Source organism: Colletotrichum fructicola (assembly GCF_000319635.2).
Source record: "Colletotrichum fructicola Nara gc5 chromosome Unknown KSG_Nara_v1_contig08, whole genome shotgun sequence".
Classification (NCBI taxonomy): Eukaryota; Fungi; Ascomycota; class Sordariomycetes; order Glomerellales; family Glomerellaceae; genus Colletotrichum; species Colletotrichum fructicola.
Genome location: NW_027094058.1, coordinates 1,684,476 through 1,704,282, shown reverse-complemented (window position 1 = coordinate 1,704,282; position 19,807 = coordinate 1,684,476). Strand labels below are relative to the sequence as shown.

General features: G+C 56.5%; 7 protein-coding genes across 7 annotated transcripts; 4 read left to right on the top strand and 3 right to left on the bottom strand.

Moving 5' to 3' along the window:
* Positions 1–485: 485 nt before the first annotated feature.
* Positions 486–2,666, bottom strand: atnN-4 (Aspercryptin biosynthesis cluster-specific transcription regulator atnN; the record flags this gene model as incomplete). The annotated part of the gene is made up of 1 exon (XM_032036295.1): positions 486–2,666. The coding sequence occupies one exon, from the start codon at positions 2,664–2,666 to the stop codon at positions 486–488; it is 2,181 nt and encodes a 726-aa protein (XP_031884874.1).
* A 1,506-nt stretch (positions 2,667–4,172) lies between these two features.
* LAP2-0 (putative leucine aminopeptidase 2) lies at positions 4,173–5,889 on the bottom strand (the record flags this gene model as incomplete). Its single annotated transcript, XM_032036294.1, has 5 exons — positions 4,173–4,352; positions 4,409–4,887; positions 4,938–4,989; positions 5,038–5,701; positions 5,762–5,889. The coding sequence occupies 5 exons, from the start codon at positions 5,887–5,889 to the stop codon at positions 4,173–4,175; spliced, it is 1,503 nt and encodes a 500-aa protein (XP_031884873.1).
* Positions 5,890–8,415: 2,526 nt separating this feature from the next.
* On the top strand, positions 8,416–9,973 carry CGGC5_v013542 (Secondary metabolism regulator LAE1; the record flags this gene model as incomplete). Its single annotated transcript, XM_032036293.1, has 9 exons — positions 8,416–8,559; positions 8,620–8,658; positions 8,721–8,811; positions 8,866–8,888; positions 8,944–9,085; positions 9,144–9,204; positions 9,268–9,405; positions 9,464–9,883; positions 9,937–9,973. 9 exons carry the CDS (start codon positions 8,416–8,418, stop codon positions 9,971–9,973), a joined length of 1,095 nt encoding a protein of 364 aa, XP_031884872.1.
* A 70-nt stretch (positions 9,974–10,043) lies between these two features.
* Positions 10,044–11,462, bottom strand: gsiB (Glutathione-binding protein GsiB; the record flags this gene model as incomplete). The annotated part of the gene is made up of 1 exon (XM_032036292.1): positions 10,044–11,462. The coding sequence occupies one exon, from the start codon at positions 11,460–11,462 to the stop codon at positions 10,044–10,046; it is 1,419 nt and encodes a 472-aa protein (XP_031884871.1).
* Positions 11,463–12,489: 1,027 nt separating this feature from the next.
* On the top strand, positions 12,490–14,410 carry liz1-7 (Pantothenate transporter liz1; the record flags this gene model as incomplete). The annotated part of the gene is made up of 8 exons (XM_032036290.2): positions 12,490–12,710; positions 12,765–12,817; positions 12,866–13,404; positions 13,465–13,589; positions 13,644–13,944; positions 13,994–14,093; positions 14,153–14,273; positions 14,335–14,410. 8 exons carry the CDS (start codon positions 12,490–12,492, stop codon positions 14,408–14,410), a joined length of 1,536 nt encoding a protein of 511 aa, XP_031884851.2.
* Positions 14,411–15,020: 610 nt separating this feature from the next.
* Positions 15,021–17,099, top strand: pkn1 (Serine/threonine-protein kinase pkn1; the record flags this gene model as incomplete). The annotated part of the gene is made up of 1 exon (XM_032036289.1): positions 15,021–17,099. One exon carries the CDS (start codon positions 15,021–15,023, stop codon positions 17,097–17,099), a length of 2,079 nt encoding a protein of 692 aa, XP_031884944.1.
* Positions 17,100–17,447: 348 nt separating this feature from the next.
* Positions 17,448–17,908, top strand: CGGC5_v013538 (Thioredoxin domain-containing protein; the record flags this gene model as incomplete). Its single annotated transcript, XM_032036288.1, has 2 exons — positions 17,448–17,671; positions 17,746–17,908. The coding sequence occupies 2 exons, from the start codon at positions 17,448–17,450 to the stop codon at positions 17,906–17,908; spliced, it is 387 nt and encodes a 128-aa protein (XP_031884847.1).
* Positions 17,909–19,807: the final 1,899 nt, after the last annotated feature.

Below are 19,807 nucleotides of genomic sequence, written 5' to 3'. Positions count from 1 at the left end.
GCCTCACAACTACAAGTTTTGGATACTCTTTCTTCTTCAAAGATGACAACATTGCGGCAACTGATCACGCTCATCGGCTCAAATACGACACATGAAGTCGCCATTTCTTCAGCAGCCTCAGTCTTGGCATTGGCCTCTTTTCCGACGGTTAAGCATTTGCCAAGTTGCCAAGGCAAACTGGCAGCTCTTGATGCCGTGCTGGTCCCAGGTTGCAGACAGACAGGCCGCGCCATCCCCATACAGGAAGGCCTTTTTCAAGATGCCGTCTTCAGCAACAGGGGAACAGAGAGCAGATACAGAAACTCATTTCCGAATTGACGATGCAGGGGGCTGATGATTACCTATAACGATTTTTCTTTCCCAAACACCTTGGCCCCTAAAATGCAAGAATCAAGCCACCACAAGCCTCGCGATGATCACCGCCATCATCCCTACGCCATGGCGAGGGCATCTTGAACCAACCTCACCATCTTCCGCTTCACCCCTCACAATTCCATCCCCATCCCAGGATCCTCAAACAGGTCATGCCCCCCACCACACCCAACCAACCCACACGCATCAGGCGGATTATCAATATCCAGCACCAAATGCGCACTCACAACCTGCCCGCCCTCCCCCGGCGCCAGCCTCACATACGTCGCCACCACCTCCCGCCTCTCCAGATCCCACTTCGCATCCGTCCACACCCACCGCGCCGCCGCCGGAATCCTCCCCTCCATATCCATACCGCGCTCCTCCAGCATCACCACGCCCAGCTTGCCCACCGCCAGCGCCTTCCCATCCCACGCCCCGTCGCGCCACGACAGCGCGCGCATCAAGCCCGCCGCCTGCATTCTCAAATCGTGGTTGCGGCACTTGGCGATGATGGTGGTTAGAGGGGTCGTCAGGCCCTCCGCGAAGGTGAACGCGATCCGCGAGAGCGGGAACTGCTCCTCGGGCGTGTCGGCGCGCATGAAGCGCAGCGTCAGCCGCAGCATCTCGCGGAAGTCCTCCTCGTGCGCGTCGAACGCCATGTCGCTGCTGTCCAGACTCGCGCTCACCAGGACGTACATGATCAGCCGGTGTATCCTTATCATCTCCAGCGCGCGCCGCGTCTGCGCCTCTAACCCCGGGTCCGCGAGGTACGTCTCCAGGATAGCCTGCCACAGCCGCAGATACGACAGAAACTGCCCCCTCTCGCGGGCCGCGTCCGCCGGCGGCGGGAGGTGCTTCATCTGCGTGTGCATCCAGCGCATCGTGTACGCCACCGCGCGCGTGAAGAACTTGCCCCAGAGAACCTGCATCTTGGCCACGGGGGTAACCCCCGGCTGCGGCAGCTCCGGGGCGGGTGTGCTGTTCATGCGCGAGATGGTCGCGCGGTGCGAGTTGAAGAAGTGCGTGAAGCCCGACATGAGGGAGAGGCATGGCAGCAGGTGCTCGATGTCGTCCATCTCGTCCTCGCGGGACGGGGCTGCTACCCTCACCTGGGCCGCCGGCTCCTCGCTGTCCCGTGAAGCAGATCGCCTCTTCATCAGCGTGCTCGCGTCCTCGATCAGCCGCATCCCCGTGCCCATCAGCGAGTCGACGCTCTTCATGTTCCCCTGGATGAACTCGAACGCGATCAGCAGCAGCGTCATGATGATCACCGACCGCGGCGACGACCCCGCCGTGCCCATCTGGATCCGCTGCCTGTACACCGACACCGCGCGCAGATGGTGCTGCAGCGCCGCCTTGTGGTGGTGATCCAGAAACCCGGCCGCGCCCGCCTGCAACACCTCCGCGCCGCCGCCCCACGGCTTCATCCCCGGCGGCTGCGTGCTGCCAAGCGTGTTGCCCCTTGCGGTCCGGAAGAACAGCGTCTGCGCGATCGCGCCGATGGCGAGGACCGACTCCTTCACGCACGGGTCGCGCGCGCTCTCGGCCATGACGATGCGCGACCAGAAGTCGGAGTGCGTGGACCCGGCCAGGTCGCGGACGAGCTGGTGGCGGAAGAGGTCGTAGTAGCTCACGTCGGCGGTGTCGATCTGCACCACACCCGGGTTCGCCCGGACGAGCACCGCCCCCGGGGTTACGGAGGCGGAGCTAGAATCTGCTGCCGGCCGGGGCAGGAGGACCTTGTTCCTCTGCGCGGCGCGGATGACGGCGTCCCGCTCGGCGGCGCGCTTCTGCTCGGCAGCGTCTTTGACGTAGCCGTCGCACTTGATGTCGGCCTTGGCGCAGCGGGTGCAGGTCGGCTTGCCCTCGTCGCACTTGACGCGGCGGATCTTGCAGGTGATGCAGCCTGATCTGACTTTCGGTTTGCTTGCGCGCTTCTTCTTCGCGGGCGGTGGTTGCGGGACGTGGACTGCGATCGGGAGCTGGTGGTTGATGAGGACCTGTGGCGGGGTCTTTGGCGGTGTATGTGGGAGCGGCAGGCTGAGGAGGGTTTGCTGCTGCCTGTCTCCCTCCGCGGCCGGGCTGCTTGAGGACGACGGAGGGGTGACTGTTGTCGGCTGTTGTTGCTGTTGGTCCATCACCATGGGCGTCGAGGCTGGGATTAATTCAAATGATGACAGCCACGGGTAGCTGCCCAGCAGCCCCGTCTCGAAGATGTCGGCTGGGGTTATCGCGCCGCCGGGTCCATGGTTTTGGGTTCGCCGCGAGAGGAGGGGGCCGCTGCTGACGGGGAAGATGGCGGTATCGGACATGGTTTGTTTTCTTCTTGTGGTTTTGCTTCCTTATCTGCTTTGCCCAGGGCGCAACCCGCGATAAGATCAGGTCAGATATCAGACTTTAAAGAAGGGGAATTTTGCTGCAGGAAGCAGGCAGAGTTATGAACGTGTGATGGTGTTCAGGCACGCAGGAGAGGGCAAATGACGGAGTCTGGTTGGGTGTTCAAGCATGCTCTGCAATGATGCTGCCTGGCCTTGCCTTACCCTTCCACCCCAGCAGATCAGATCAACAGATCCCAGACTTGGTTAAAAGAAGGGAGAGACCAGAAACGCCCACAGGGCTGGGTCTGGAATTGGGGAAACCGGAAACTAGGGAGCGGCGCGCGCGCGCACTTGGGCTGACTGCAGGCAAAAGGCGCACCGCACCGCAACAACAGGCAGCCAGAGCCAGAGACAGCGACAGCGACAGCGACAGGGCCCATGTCTCCAACAGGCGTAACGTCTTGCTTGGCCCTGCACTTCGCTTCCGGGGGGGATCGGGGGTAGCGTGGGCAGCATCGTTCGAGAAGGCGGGCTTCGATTGGCAGCAGAACGCCGCGGCCAATCATGTCATGAAGTGGTGATGCCCCCTTGTGTGACGTGAACCGCATGCATCATTTGGTCTCACACGCGATCTTTTGGCCTGTGGGTTGAGTCAGCGCTTGACAAGCCTCTATTTGGGGGGCATGGAATGCTACATCCATACGTGGAGCTGCATATGAGAGGTGGGGATCCGCGTTGCTGCCACACGTCGATTGTGATGTGTTCTAGGCTGTTGTTGATCGTACCTTGATACTCACTCTTTTGCGATGCACATCTTACGCCGAGTGGCGATGTCCCGGGCTTATTTGCTCACGCACCGCACCGGCCGGGCCTTATGGGGCGACACCCGACACGGCGAGCCATGCCCTGCCGCGGACCGAGGCGCCCGCTGCGGAGCGGGAGCTATGTGGCTTCGTTCGTAGGGCAATCGGCGGCGGCGTTTATTCTTCACATGTTCATACACGCCATCTCTATCCTGCAAACCTAGGTCAAGGCTGAACTTGCTATGCATGCCAAAAAAGAAAATTGGAAGACCAGTCTACGTGGCAGCTGAGCATGTTCTCCAAGACAAGAAACCTGATGGGGGCTGTTTTCTCATCTCGCTTCCCTTCCTTCGGATGCAGTGGGAGGCCGGCGTCCCCGTTCTTTTGGGACGGGGGACAGGGAGCTGTGTTGGGCTTCCAGACGCCGAGTCCTTTTGTTGCATCCTCTTTTGGAGACTTTCTGCTCATCGATCCTGCGCTAATTTTGCAGTGCCAGCTAACACTCTCAGCCAGGGCCACCATTGATCTTTTGACGACATGTCACTCATCATCCTGTCCACGTAAGATGGCCAGATTATTCCAGCAAAAGTATTGTTTTTATGCCATGCTGCATTTGCCAAAACCACTCTTGTTTTGATTATGAACTTGGTGATTGTATGTCACCGCGTGAATATTCCCGTCCTCCCCCGAAGAGCATCTAAATGTCATGACCGCATCCGAGATGGCGCTCCCCCAGCGCCTCCAACTCCTCGATCCGAATCACATCAGGCTCCAAACTGCGCGTCTGCAGATGGCTCAGCATGGTCGCATTCACAGACGTCTTCGGGATCAACTCGGTGCCGTTGAGAGACAGCACCGTCACCATATGCGCCGCAGCCTAACACAAGTTAGCTTTACACCCTCCGTCACCCATCGTCACTCATGAAAACTCACCCTCGCATTCACAGTAATCACCTCCGGGTCCGGGTTCGCAATCGTGTCACACGCCTGGTGATAGCACGGGTCCTGCGCGACCGCCGTGCCCGTGTGCAGGAACCCAAACGGCTTGTTGAGGATCTGCCAGAAGGACGCGTAGTCGCTGCCGTTGGTCAGCACCGCCGGCGTGACAACGTGCCCCTTATCGGCAAAGTACGCCTCGTAGATGTGCTCGACCACGTCGGACCCCGGCGGCGCGACGCTGCCGTGGCTGCTGCCGTCCGTGTCCGCCACCCCGAAGAAGCCCTTGGACACCATGTCGAAGTTGAGGTACACCAGCAGGTCGTCGACGTCGGAGGGCGGGAGGTTCGCGCAGTAGAACTTGGACCCGAGCAGGCCGTTCTCCTCGGCGCCCCACCACGCGAAGCGCACCTTGTTCTTGGTGCGGTATTTTGTCAGGGCGAGGAAGAGCTCGAGGAGGAGGCTGGTGCCGGAGCCTGGGGGGTTGTCAGTCTCTGGAGAATGTCGGGTGGTGAAGATGGCTTACCGTCGTCGTTGATGCCAGGGCCGGCTTGCACGCTGTCCAGGTGCGCTCCAAGCTGCCATCGTCAGAACACACTCTCCCAAATCACTCCGAGGAAACATACCATGACAACGTTATGCGGATCGCCCTCCTCCGTCTCGACAAACACATTCTGCGTAATCCGCTCCTCGACAATCTGCGTCTGCTGGAAGCGCGCCGTCACACTCTCCCCACTATCCAACCTCTCCTTGATCCTCAAACCGTCCGCGAGGTTAATAAACCCAGCCGGCACAAACCCCTCCGGGTCCGGCGCGCTCAAACTCCCCGCCGTCGCGTTCGTCTCAATGTCGTGATACACAATCACAGCCGCCGCGCCCGCCGCCGCCGCGGGCCTCACTCTTCCCGCTAGAGTGCCCCCCGTCGGGCACCGGAAGCGCTGCACGAGCACGATCTTGCCAGCCACGTCCAGGCCGTCGTAATTCCCTGCGTCGCACCCTGCGGCGCCGTCGGGGCCCAGCACGAGCTCCGCGGTGATGCCCTCTTCGCTGGTGGAGGGCGAGTACGTCAGCCCGAAGACGTAGATGGACTCTTCGTCAATGGAAAAGTCGATCGAGACGACCTGGCCGAAGGTCGCGGGGAAGTCTTGCTTCCAGGCGCGGGTGGCGGGGATCGAGGAGATGCGGTCCCAGACGTAGTCGACCGAGGCGGCGTACCCCGGCAGGCCGAAGGCGCGGTTGCCTCCGTTGGCGAAGGCGATTTCGTTGAGGGCTTCGAGGTTGGCCATTAGGCTGTACCGCGACGTGTCAGTGATGACCAGGAGGAGGCAGCTTGCAGGTTGGGTCACTCACTTTTCAGTAGTCAGGTCAGCCTGGAGCTGCTCCGAGTCTACTTTGGGCCGGCACGTCTCGTTCGAGGCAGCGGCAGCGCCCGAGGCCAGCGACAGCAACGTCGCGGCGGTCGTCGTGGAGAACTTCATGGCTGCGGTTCGCGAGAAGCAATTGAGAACGAAGAGCTGCGGGCAAGAGAAGCGCAGTCGCGGGCTGGTATGAGGGCGGCAGGCTGCATTTTATTTCATTTCGCGCCGCCACCGCCCTTCAAGGTCCAATTGACTTTTTGCGGCTGCCAGCCGGGCTCGCGTGCCACCGCAGCAGCGAAACGACGATACGAACGAAAACATCGCATGCTCATCCCGGGCCGCCGAGAAACTTGGTCGTCGCGAGAGTCCAATCGGCCGCGGGCAGCGGGGGTGAGCTCATGAACCGATGGTCGGATCGGGAAGGTCGTCGGGGCGAGGTGAGGGGAAAGTCGGGCCCGCCAAGAGCCAAGCACTATAAAATGTGAAGGTGTCAGCGGTCTTGGCTTGAGATGTCGTCAATACTGACCGATGTTTTGATTTCAATTGTTTCTTTTCTGACCCTTTATCTCTGTTCTTATCATTGGTGGTCATTAGTCACCAAAGCTCACGTGCCTACCTGGACGACAGGTTCCGCATATTCCTCACTGTCGCTACCTTCCATGTCTGCACTTACAATTAGTGTTGCGGCGGCGACAACTAAGTTGGATGATTTGAGCCTGAAGAGCGCACCCGAATAAGAGAATACAAGCCCTGAGTTTTCAACAACAGCCCTCAAGCACATAGAACCATTCATTTTGGAGCCCTTCATGTTTGAGGGTGACCCGAATCCCCTCCAGTAACACGTACCTCATGCAAGTTGAAGAGCCCAGCTGTTGGCCCGTTCCAAGTCTTTACGGCGCCGAACTCAGATCTGCCAAAATGTGCCCAAATCTTTGCAAAATTCACATTGAGTGAGATCCACATCAGCCAAGCAAACTAATGGAATCCAGAAGGCTCAAAAAGACTGGATATACAGACCTCTTAACACCTGCTCTCGTGATGCATGTGCCAGTGGTGACAAGAAGGTACCGACACCGGCTTGTTCCCACTCTGCGCGCGCATCGGGGCGAAAGGATAGGTGCTGGCACTGTTATTATCGACAAAATTGCCAGTGGGACATGAACTTAGTTTCGCACAAAGTAAGCGGTGCATCTATACTCATTTGCCTGGTTTTCAAGCCTTCTCATATCCGAAGCATCGCGTCACCTTCTCGCCGCGGATTTCGGGCATGTGGGGCCGCACTTCGGGGGTCAGTTCCGAGAGTATCGGGGGTCACAGTCCTGCCCTGCTGCTTTCGCCGAACCCGACAGATCATCATCGCGCACAGGTCAGCAGCCCGCAATCAATCCAAATCATGCTTCGTTCTACAAGTTCAGTAGGCTTCGTACACAACACGTATCCTCCATGGCGGGAGTCGTCAAGGGACAGCTGAAAGCTCTGAGACTTACCGTTTCCGCCGTGGCGGGGGAGAATGGCTTACGGGCCGGGCCGGTGTCTCCGCTATCCAAGGGTTCAAGCCACATTCACGACGATGCTTCTTGATTGGCCCCCGATTTGTGTGATGTCTGTCATGTCTGTTGACTTGACCGCCTCGAATAAACTCGCGAAAATGGCATGATGGAGATGGGATGCTCCATACCAGCTGCGATGCTGGAAGGAGGGTGAACCCCGCAAGGAAGAGCACTGAAAATGCCAAAAGTCCGCGCGGCCAACTGATGCAACGAATGATTGCAACCCTCCAAGTTTCGCTGCCGCCTCGGCGATTTGAAAGCCCGCCCATAGATCTGACACTCTTCTCTCCATTGCAGATATCCCTCCCGCAATGCTCCTCACTGAGTCATCGTCGCTGGTCAATCACTAGCCCGAACCAGCCCCTGGAAAAATTGCGCAACATGATGCGCACACTTTACCAGGTTCGCGGGTCACCGCTCCACGCGCGCGACTTTCCACACCCAGGTATCCGGATATCTCCCCCCTTGTCATGTCTCTCTCGCTGAAGAAACCCGTTGACAGAGTCCTGAATGGCTAGCGATCTCAGCCCAACTGTCCACTCACAAAAGGCGCTTAAACGCGCCCACGTTCGTCGCTACCACGTGTCGGCGATTCAGAGCATCCTTGCGCGCGCCGTTTCTGCAATCGCTAGTCAGGGCCTCGCATCCCGTCAGCATCCATTGGAGGAGCATACAGATGTCGCTAACGAATAACCCCGCTGTCAACTGATTTCCGGGAAGCTGGACACCGCACCACACCACACCTCAGCACACACACCAACACACCTTGCAGCAGCGACTCCTCTAAACCGGTGTGCAGTGTGTGATGGAGGGCGACGTCTGCTCTCGCCGAGGAGCAGGGAATTGGAGGGGCACTAACCCTTGGAAAGGATGGTGGGGAGGGGACGGGGGAGGGGGGCGGAAGTTCTGCTCAGCCCAGCGGATAAAACACTTGGATCGCCCCTCGAAGCGAGCAAACTCACCGTGCCCACCTTTCGGTACCTTTTCCCACAAACCTTCACTCGATAGCTGCGGTGTTCAAACGGCGAACGACTGTCCACAGCAGCATCGACATTTGGGCAGGATCTCGCGTGACCATTGCCTTGTTCCAGGAGCGATGGCGACTCAGGGAGAAGAGACGCGCTCTCCCCCGCCGGCAGCCGCCCCGGCGGCCCCCGCGATCGCCCCAGAGGCCGGGGAAGCGGGCACCGCGGCTCCGGCAGCTGCCCATGGAGCGGAGAATCCGGCGACGGGTATCATTGTACGGGTCCGAGTGGGGAGGGGCTAGTTGGAGTGGATGTGCTGATGACTTGTCGTGAAGGCACCGGATGAGACTGAGACCGATTCGGCCATCAACGTCGTACGTCTATTCGACATGTCTGTGTCTGTATTGTCCCGTCGCTGATCCAGTCTGCTTCGCAGTCCGTCCGCGATTCCCTCACTTCCATCCGTTCATCCGTGCTCAAGTTTGAAGACGAATACGGCCGTCTTTACCATTCTCAATCTCGAGGAAGTATGCAACCCTGCGCTTCAACCAGTCTTGGTGATGAATGCTGATGTCGTTCAGAATACTACTTCCCCCACGATAACGTACGTCTAGACTCATGCTACGCATCTTATGCGACTGACAGACTGCACTTCACAGGTCGAGCAAGACCGATTGGACTTGCAGCATGAGCTGTTCATGAGGACATTTCGCGGCTACCTATGTACCTGCCCCAAAGTGAACGGCGCCAACAGAGTTCTTGACTTGGGAACGGGTACCGGAATCTGGGCCTTGGAGTATGGTGAGTTTGACTGCAGCGACTCACTTTGATTCTTGACTCATGACAATTTCACTTGCAGCTGAGCAAAACCCGGAAGCTGAAGTTATCGGCGTCGACATCAGCCCGGTCCAGCCCGACTTGTGAGTTCCTCCCACACCAAGTCTTTGGCAAGCCCATGCCTCGATATTGACTCTGTGTGTCAGCATGCCCCCAAACTGCTCCTTTGAGATCGACGACATCGAAAAGAACTGGACCTGGTCAAAGAAGTTCGACTTCATCTTCTCCCGAACCCTCAGCGGCAGCATCCTCGACCCCGTAAAACTCGTCGACAGCATCTACAAGTAAGTCACCCATTCCACCCCCCACCCCCACTCTCCACCATCACTCACCCCGCCCAAGCCAACTCGAGCCCGGCGGCTGGTTCGAGGCCCAAGACGTCTGCATGGACGCCCGCAGCGACGACGACACCATCCCCAAGGACAGCTTCCTCGTGCAGTGGGCCGTCGAGGTCGTCGACGCCATGGACAAGATCAACCGCACCCTCCGCCTGCCGCTGCTGTGGAAGCAGCTGCTCATCGACCGCGGCTTCGTCGACGTCCAGGAGACGGTGTACAAGTGGCCGACCAACACGTGGCCGCGCAACCGCATGATGAAAGACATCGGGGGCTGGGGGCTGGCGAACCTCGACACGTTCCTGGAGACGGCGGCGCTGGGGACGCTGACGAATATCAAGGGGTGGTCGCGGGAGGAGGTGTTGGTGCTGTGTTCCCAAGCGAGGAAGGAGATGAGGGACCCGACGATACATGTCTGGTGGCCTGTGTAAGTTTGCGTACCTGGTGGGGATTGACGCGGAGGATGCTAATGTGTGGCAGGTATGTTGTGTCTGGTCGGAGACCTGAGAACCCATGAGCGCAGGAAGCTCTTTTAGATACCTACTCTCCAGCTATGAATTTGCGATATTTTCAAGTTTAAGAAGGTCTTAATCCTCCAACGTAAGTATACCCGAGTGGCCAATCCTCAATGAAGTGTCATGTCTCGTCGCCCAGACCACCTCCGGGTGTGCAACATACAGCCACGGCGGATTCTCATGGAGCCTCTTCAGACAGGCCGAGTAAGCCTCTGCCCTATCCTCTCTCGTGATCTTACTCCTTGCCGCCAAGAACAACTCCTGAACGTCATCGTCATGGTAGCCCAGCCACCACGTCGCGTGAGACGAGCTCGAGACCTTGTCGTCCAGGACTCTGAATGTGCTGTTGGGCGTCGAATCAAACAATGCCAGGTCTCCGATCTGCTTTTGAAGTCCAATCTGCCGAGCGTACTCTGGCCGGTTAATCTCAACCCTAACCTCTACGTCAAACCCAATCGCTTTCAAGGAATTGGCGACGAAGCCGGAGATCTTCTGCGCGTGCTCCGGCATGTACGTCGGCGTTCTCAGAATGAGCAGCCCTGTCGCGTCCGCGTCTTTGAGTAGCTCCCTCGCCCGTTGTGGGTCGAAAGGGATAGGCTGCAGCTGTGACTCCGGGAAGCCGAGATGAAAGGGGCTCACAATAGTAGCTGACGGAACTGCGAAACCATTGTACACCTCCTTCACCAGAGCATCTTTGTCCACGGCAAGATTGACTGCCAACCGCGCCTTCGCAGAGCGAAAAATGCCCTCGGTGCATTTAAGGTAGTATATCGCAGAAAGCGTACTCGTAACCCTGCCCCATCGCAGCGACGCGTCAAAATCCAGTAGGCCAAGGTCCTCGACCCTCTCCAAGTTCAGCGCCGCATCCACCTCCCCATCGCGCAGCTGTTGCAACCTCTTCGCCGCATTCCCATCCTGCGTCGCAATAATGATATGCGGAGTCCCATGCCTCGACGGGCTCACCTTTTGCAACCTCGCCCTACCCACTCCATCCTCCCGCTCAAACTCCACCACGCGAAACGGCCCCGTCCCAAGCACCGGCTTCCCATCCCCATCCACCCTTACCGGCCAGAACTCGCAAAAGATGTCAAGCACCTGCGCGAACGCCTCCGGGTTCTCAACTCTCACCGTCCGCGCGTCAGGCGCCGAGAGCGTCGCGCCCGCGAAGTAGCGGCTGTAGCTCCAGCGCATGCCGAAGTAGTCGCGCGAGTCCAGCAGCCCGAGGATATAGCTCACGACATCTTCAGACGTGCACGGTTTGCCGTCGTGGAAGACGGCGCCGTCGCGGATGTGGAAGGTCCAGGTGCGCCCATCGTCGGAGTGCGCCCAGCGGTCGAAGAGGCCGGGCTGGATTTTGCCATGGGGCTGCCAGCGGAGGAGCGGCTCGAAGACGAGGCTTTTGAGCGCGGTGACGCTGGCGTCGTCGGTTACTTGGGTCGGCAGGCGGAAGTCTACGTTTTCGAGGGATATGCGGAGCGTTTCTGGCGTCATTGTGGTGGTTTGGTTGGGGTTATTGGTTGGCCGGGAATAGGGTGGGTGGAAGCCCAGGATGAACACCAAGATGCGGTGGGAGGCTTCGGCAGATTTCAATCCGAGATCAACAACTTACTGGAGCAGCACGACTGAGGAAAAGTGATAAGGTATCTTGAGCATGGTCCTGCGGCGTACGGGGTTTATGTGCGATCGCGGCGATGATCAGCCCCCGCGCAGAGCCGGCCGGGCAAGTGGCCGACGCATGCTACATCACTGGGGACGTGTCTTTGTAGCACCGGGGGATTTCGTCCACATGAGCTGTAGAAGCCTTGATCAGATCTCAATGCGCACTCGCATAGGATTACAATTCTGACTTTGGGTTACAGTAGCCGACACCGCAGACACTCTGAACGTCCTGCTACTCATTCCCTGGTTCAACCCGGTTCTTGAAAACATGAAGAATATTGACAAATACATATTGAAGACGACGCACCGAAATTCTGCAAACACAGCAACTGTTTGGAGTCGGCACCGGCATACCAAGCCGGGGTTAGCAAGGCGACAGAGCGGAGCGAGATAACGACATTGCGGGGCACCTATCACGACATGTCGGAGTCGAGCCGCATATGCAGTCGCTATCGTCCGACAGCGGCAGTCTTCAATGCCTGCCGGACCTATTCTCAAGTTAAATGCAACGGGCAGTTCGAGAGGCAATGGCAGGTCCAGCCCCCTTATCCACTTGCAGCGTCGACGGCACCCCTGGAGATGGGGCAGAAGGATTCGACGATTTTGGCTCGCAAGGAACACGATGACACCATTTTGTAGCAGCAAATCAGGATCCTGATGATGAAAAAGCCCATGTCGGCTCAATATCTAGTTTCTATGAAAGTGGTTAGAATGATCGGGAAAAATCGTTGCGCTCGCAGGTGTCAAAGTATATAGCGATCTGGGCTGAACGGAGCTCCGACCTGCAGCTGCACATCAGAGGTGGCTGGAGTCGGTTGATCGCATTCAGCCCTGATTCGATTTCTTGCTATTGGCTGCAATGTCTGATTCAAAGGCCATCGCCCCCGTGGCCGTGTCAGATACGACGTCTGACCTGGACAAGAACTCCAAAGAGACGAGGCCATTGAGCATTACGGAGACCCCTTCCGGCGATGTGAAAACCTCCTCGTGGTGGAGAAAGATACTCGGATATGTCTGGGATTCCGTCGAAGGAGACCCGGAGTACCGCGCGTACGTCCAAAGACTGGACCTCTTCTTCTTGTAAGTTCCATCGGTCCCGACCTCTCATCATCGCTTTGCCTAACGCATACGCAGTCCTACAGTCTGTTTCGGATACTTCATCAAGTACCTCGACCAAACGAACTACAGTGAGTGCGCCTCCCCCAGTTGAACAACTCCCGCTAACGGCCTGTAAGGCAATGCTTTCGTCAGCGGCATGCAACAAGACCTCGGCCTCTACGGCAACGAGCGCAACTGGTTAAACACCTGGTTCAGTCTCGGCATCATGGTCGGCAGCGTCCCTGCCCAGATGACCCAGCTCAGCTTTGTGCGCTCCTCCGTCCTGATCCCGACGTGCGAGGTCGTCTGGTCGCTGCTCGTCATCGGCATGGGCTTCGCCAAGAACATCCAGACCATGTACGCCCTGCGGTTCTTCATCGGACTCTTCGAGGCGTGCGCCTTCCCGGGCTACATCTCCATGCTCGGGGGCTGGTACGGGCCGAAGGAGCTGACGAAGCGGCTGGCCATTCTGCTGCAGGTCGAGTCTATCGCCAGCATGTTCAGCGGGTATCTGCAGGCGGGGCTGTACACCAGCATGAATGGTCGTCATGGTCTGGCAGGGTGGAGGTGGCTGTTCATCATGGATGCCATCATCTCGCTTCCGATCGCCATCTGGGGATTCTTTGGACTGCCTGATCTCCCGCACAACACGAAGGCCTTCTACTGGTCAGCTGAGGTACATCTTCATCAATTGAACTTCATCCTGGCTGTCTTTCCAATGCTAACGGAACTGCAGCATATCAAATACGGTGTAGAAAGAATCGAGCGGTTCGGCCAAAGGGCCCAAGAAAAGCTGACATGGAAGGAGGCCAAGCGCATCTATCTTGGCTGGGAGATCTGGGTCTTTGTTGTGCCATACACGTAGGTTGCCGCCAACGCAGACTGCCATTTCTAAAGCTAACAGTGACGGTCTAGTATGGTCGCGGCCTGTCATTCGGCGACGAGCTACTTCAACCTTTGGCTGAAGTCGGCGGGCTACTCGGTTGTGGATGCGAATATCTATCCAACCGGTGGAAGCGCTCTGAACATCGTCGTGACCGTGATCTGGGGCATTATCGCCGACCACACGGGGAAGAACTATGCGATGATCGTCATCGTACAGGCTTTCATGATCCTCTCCAACATCCTGCTCTCCGTCTGGACCATCCCCAAGGGGGCTCTCATGTTTGCTTACTATCTCTCGTACGCCGGCTCAGCTGCCACGCCAGTTCTCATTGTGAGTATGTCCCTGGAATCACTGCCAACCTGACACTGACATATCACAGAGCTGGGCCAACAGACTCAACGCCGGTGACCCCAGCATCCGGCAGCTTTTGGTTGCCACGGCCAACGTGGTTTCTTACGCCTTTGTGCTTTGGGTGCCTTGTAAGTTTCTAACTATCACTGCATGTAAATCATGAGAAACAGTGCTGAAAAGGTTGCAGTGGTCTTATTTCCTACATACGATGCTCCCAAATACAAATATGGATATCAGATTCTCATATTGTTCGGGGGTCTTGCGATCATCAGCGTAACCGTCATGTGGTATATGTATCGACGAAGAGAGTACGTTATTGGTTCCTGCGTCTTATAGGCAGTATTCAGAGGCTAACCTGTCCCCGCGCAGTCAAAAGCGAGCCCAGCAAGAACTTCAGGGTACAGAAAGGGGCCCAGTTGTTGATAATGAACGCTCATCCCATTGACCATTGGGCCTTTGAGTACAAGATGAGGGATGACTATATCGCTTTTAGGCATGAGAGACAGAAGCAGAGTGTCAGGAAACAGATAAGAAAATGGACAAGAGGATAATCGGTTTGGTAGAGACGTGGCAGGGACATAATAGGTGACCAGGGCCACAATGATGATAAAGAAAGCAGGGCTTGTCTAGTACCCGGGCAGAAACGAGCCTCCTATCGTTCAACTAGATGACTTGATCCAAACATGAAGAATGGCGTAAACAGTCGCGGAAATGCTGCACCGATTAATCCCCGTTTTGATTGTGGTTTTGTACCTAGACTCGCCAGCATCCCCTGAGACACCTACAAAGCCCTCACGGTCATAATCTCAACCCGAAATACTGGTCTTGAAGAAGAAGAAGCTCAGTGCCTCGCAGTCAGCTAGGCAGATGGATCAAAAAGATCGAGGCATCCAGGGCCCCCTGGTTCCCCCCTCCGGTTTCGTGCCGATGGCGCCCCCGCACTAGACCCGAGAGATCGGTTCTCTCCACCGGGAATATCGGTATATAAGGCCGACTCATCGCCCCATCGGTGTCTGTTGCCGGTTGTGTAGAATGCGGTGTATCAGATTTGCAATATGGCCGACCCCTTCTCGGACACTCTCCAAAGCCTGCGATCGAAGGCGGCAGCGTTTGGCAGCGAGCCACTGCTCACCCGACCGGATGGCACTGTTGTGGGCCTGACCAACGGCTACATACCACTCTTAGCGAACTTCACCTTTGAAGACAAAGCCGCCAAGGGCCTGCGGAAACGCAAAGTCGGCGACGAGCGCGAAGTCCCGGTCTACTTCTCCGCTGTCGAGCTTGTACGCGATAACAGAATCCTGCTCCTAACGGGCCCGAGTGGGAGTGGGAAAACCACGTTTGCGAAATATGTTAGCTATCGGATGGCGACAGATGGCTTCCGGGAATCACGCTCAGTAACTCGTAACGAGCTTGGGGACTTGCATGACGAAAAGTGGGAGACTGGAAAGCTTGAGCCATACTACTTCCTCGTCGATGAAGCAGAGTCTCTTCGGACCCTTGTCGAGAGAACGCTCCCGGAGTTATTGACGCAACATGCAGACCAGAAAATCGGCTTTCAAATCATCATAGACGGGGTCGATAAGGCTGGGAGTGAGGGCGTTGAGCTTTTGGGCTCCGTTAGTGCCTTGGTGAAGTCGGCAAACGACGTCCGGCTTCTTTTACTCGGGGACACCAAAGTTTGCAGCTGCTGGGTGCTACCTTCAGTCGTGGCTCGTTACGACATATTACAGCTTCTGTTAACCCAAAGAAAGCGAGCAGCTCACGAACTGTTGATTCAGGAAGGCATCGGGCTGGGCTCTTCCGCATCGAATCCTGCCTTATACGCCTTGGCGCTTCAAGCTGGATGTGTGGCGGAACAGGCCGAAGACATCCTCGATGAGTGGATCAAGGTCGTTGATTCTTATAGAACTTCAGCCGAATGCCTTCCGTTGAAGGCCTATGAGCAGGCTTCGAGAACCAAGGGTGAGGACCAGCGAAGCACGTTGGCTTTGCCAACATCACTGTTGACTCCGGCCTGGTCCTGCAGTGCGGTTCAGCAATTGCTTGCAGCTCGACACCTAGCAACTCTCCCAACAAAAGAAGTACTCGCCTTCTACTATGCAAATCCAGGCTCTTCACAGCCAGTCATCAGGAGCTGTTTGGTCCGTCTCGCAGGTTCTGCCAAAGCGGAGACACTGTTGGAACGGTTGCTTGACGGGGCGTCACCAGAATCTCACCGTGCTGCCCTGCTTATTGCCGACCTCGTCCCCAAAGACTCACAATTCGAACAGTCGGTAGCAAAATTGGTGCTGGAAGTCGTGGACAGAGGTTTATTGACACCCAAGGAGCGCGAGAAAGCCGGTCGCATCCTTTCTTCTCTGGGCGACCCCCGCAACCTCACAGGCCTCGCACAAATACCCGCTGGAATTTTCGTCATGGGCTCTGAAAGTCATCCCAACTCACAATCACCAAACTCTATCTCACTCGGCAGTTTCCGGATTGGCATCTATCCAGTCGTCAATAGGGACTATTCCGCGTTTGTTCGGGGGACCGGCCGAGATTGGCTCAGCCCGGATGGAACGGACCCGGAAAGGTTAAACGCGCCAGCGACAGATCTCACCTGGCACGACGCGCGGGCTTACTGCAGGTGGCTGACAGAACGATGGCGCGCGAGCGGGGAAATAACGCCAAACGACGAGGTCAGGCTTCCTACGGAGCCCGAGTGGGAGCGGGCGTCTCGCGGAGATCAGTCTGAGGCTGGCAGCGAGGGGCTGGTGTATCCCTGGGGCACTGAGTGGGAAACCGATGCTGCAAACTCAGAGGAGGCCGGTTTCAACAACACTTGTGCAGTTGGGTTGTTCCCAAAGGGTCGCTCGCCCTACGGATGCTATGATATGGCGGGGCAGGTTTGGGAATGGTGCACGACTCTTTGGGGCGAAGATATGGCAAGCCCTTCGTTCAAATATCCGTGGAAGAACGACGAACGAGAGGCGTTGCAAGGTCCAGAGAAGATCCGTCGGGTATTACGCGGGGGTTGCTTCTCTAGCCCAAAAGTCAAAGCCAACTGCACGTACCGAGGGAGTCTTGAACCAGCGGGGTTCTGGAGGGGGAACGGGTTTCGAATTGTCGTCGCGCCGAGTTCTGCTCAGTGAGAACCCATTACAATAGCTCAAAGGCGTACGTTCAGTTTCACTCATTCCGGGCATGCTCATAACGTTATCTCGTGACGATCGGTGATATGTGCCGGCCACGGCCGGGTACCCACTCTTGAAGGAACGGAGCCGTGGAGCCACCCCGGCCGGTCTCGGAGATCGTGGCCGGCAACACCATAGTGGATCGGTATTACGCCATTATCTACTTGCAGAAGCCGCGCCTCATAGTTTCTAAGAGAAGATGGGCTTCACATTGTTCTTTCCTCTTCCCTAAATCGCAGCTTCCTCTGCTTTCATTGGCTCAGCAATCTCATCGTTGTCTCGCGAAAGTAGCCCGTCACCGCCAAGATGCCCGTTTTCTCAACCTTCACGCTACCGGACTCCGTGGAAGCTCTCCAACTGCCTGGCAGTGCCGATGCACCCTTCTTCATAACATTTACGACCTCAGACCTCCCGGAAACAGGGGAGTCATGGTGTCCTGATGTCAGAGCCGCCTTGCCACACATCAATGCTGCCTTCTCGGCCGAGACGGCGCCGAACATGGCATTCGTTGAAGTTGGCCAAAGACCCGAGTGAGTGGATATACGCTGGCACACGTTCAGCCTTCGATGCGTCGGTTCTCGGCAGCTCAGCTAACTCCATGTAGGTGGAAAGTACCCACTAACGTCTATCGGACCAAGTGGGACGTTCACAACGTCCCAACCATCGTCCGCTATCAGTTGGTCAATGGCGAAATCAAGGAGACGGGACGGCTGGTGGAAGGCGATATTCTTGACAAAGGCCGACTGCAAGCGTTGATTCAACCGTAATTGAGAGGATAGAGCTTGAGAATTAGGTAGAGAGGAAAGACGACCACAACTATTAGCCTTTATCAATTGACCTAAACCTCAAACATACTGAGCGATGAGATTTTGTTCATCTTTGATGTGTCGGCTTTTGCGTGTTGGTGGGAGTCCACTATCGCTGGTGCGGACTACCTGGAAGGGCGCTGCTCTAGGGCGTGGTTATCACCGCCAGTCGTCACAAGTGGCCTTATCTCAGTTCATCTCGTATTCAAGCAAGAAAAACCAAAAGTCGTCGAATCAGAGTTCGGGTTCATTTGATACCCTAATTCAAGAATAGGCCACAGTCGTGATGATCTCGTCCAAGGACAATAACTTCGACGCCTCAGCACGATGGGGCCTGGGCCTGAGCAGATTCCAAACGGACTGGACGCATTGTGAATCCCCCCCTTGTGATTTTCCGGACAAATTCATGAGTTTACCCACTTGGTATATCGCGTCGCTGATGGCGAATTTGTACGTCTCGAATATGGGAAATCTTGAACTATGAGAGCAAATCATGACTTCATGTTAGTGTAGCGACAGCAGACCATTCGCTGGTCATGCATGGCTATAGAATTTTACTTGAGAGTAGAATGAACGATGGATGGTTCAGAATGCTGCCTTTCACCGACTTGGGACGTTCTCGGAGCTGCCTTTGCGCGAAGTATGATAAGTAGGACAATAGCTTCACCGACCTGAACAATAAGAGGACGGCGATAACTCAATTCTTGTCGACGTGTCTTCGGCGACTACGCCTGGCGCTCCACTTGCAGTATTCACATCGCCGACTATGTCGTCGTTAATCTCTGACCCGAAATTTGCCTCGAGTCATAGGGCTGCATCGTGGCACATCTGCAACGCAATTCATACGCCCTGTGTGATGCTGACCGCCTTGGCCCTCATTGATGTTGTCGGTCTCGGATCTTACCAAGCAACGATTTCGACGACCTTACGCCGAGAAGCAAGCTCGGTGGTGGTCTTTACGGATTTAAATAGAGTTTAGAGCTGCAGAGTGACACCTTAGTCCCAAATCGGCTCGTGTTACGTCGTGGAAAGCTTTGTGCCCCCGGCGGAACTTCCGAATGAGAAGATCGTTCCAAGTTATAGGGGACGTGCAAAATGCGAGCCCGATATTCCGCGGGTTTGTGGGAAGTTTTCGGCTAGCGGCTCGATACAATACCACCAGATCAGTAAGGAAATCCACCTGTCCTGCCGTCATCCCGGGCAGGTTGTGAGGGCCTGAGCGAGTGGCCTGTAAAACTGGGGAGCCCCCGGCCATCTACAGCATGAGTACCCGGAATACTTCTGCGGAAGCGTGTTTGAAGGCCAGATCATGTAAGAAATGTTCCGCATTTTGGATGATGAGAGTGCTTCTACGATAGATCATGTCATTAGTAGATTCTTCCAGCATTGAGATGAGCCGAGATGCATTGGATGCGCGAACATGAGTGTCATGAAGTGGCTGGCAACAAAGCACAACACAAATTCATAAACCTCCCGGGCCGCGGGCATGGAAGCTTTAGCCGCATCTTCAATGGGTCTTGCTTGCAGCACAAGTAACGAATCCCTCTCGATGCAGACTGAACAACGTGGATCCCACATGCAGACTAAATCTGATCTATCCGCTATGCTGGCCCCTGGACAATCTGACGGAACTTTCTTCAACGTTCTCGTAGCCCGTGCCCGGTTTCTAACCAGTCTGTGCTATCACAACATTAATAGTGTCTATGTCTCATAGTGGTACTCTGAATGCCTTCGGTGATCGGCTGCTGAGAGTCGATCTCTTTCACCGCAGATCGGCTGACTTGAGGACCCTGCATCGACAGCTTGCGCCTTGGCCGGCGCCTTTATCTGCGGAGCCGAGATATCAGTTTCTCGGATCTG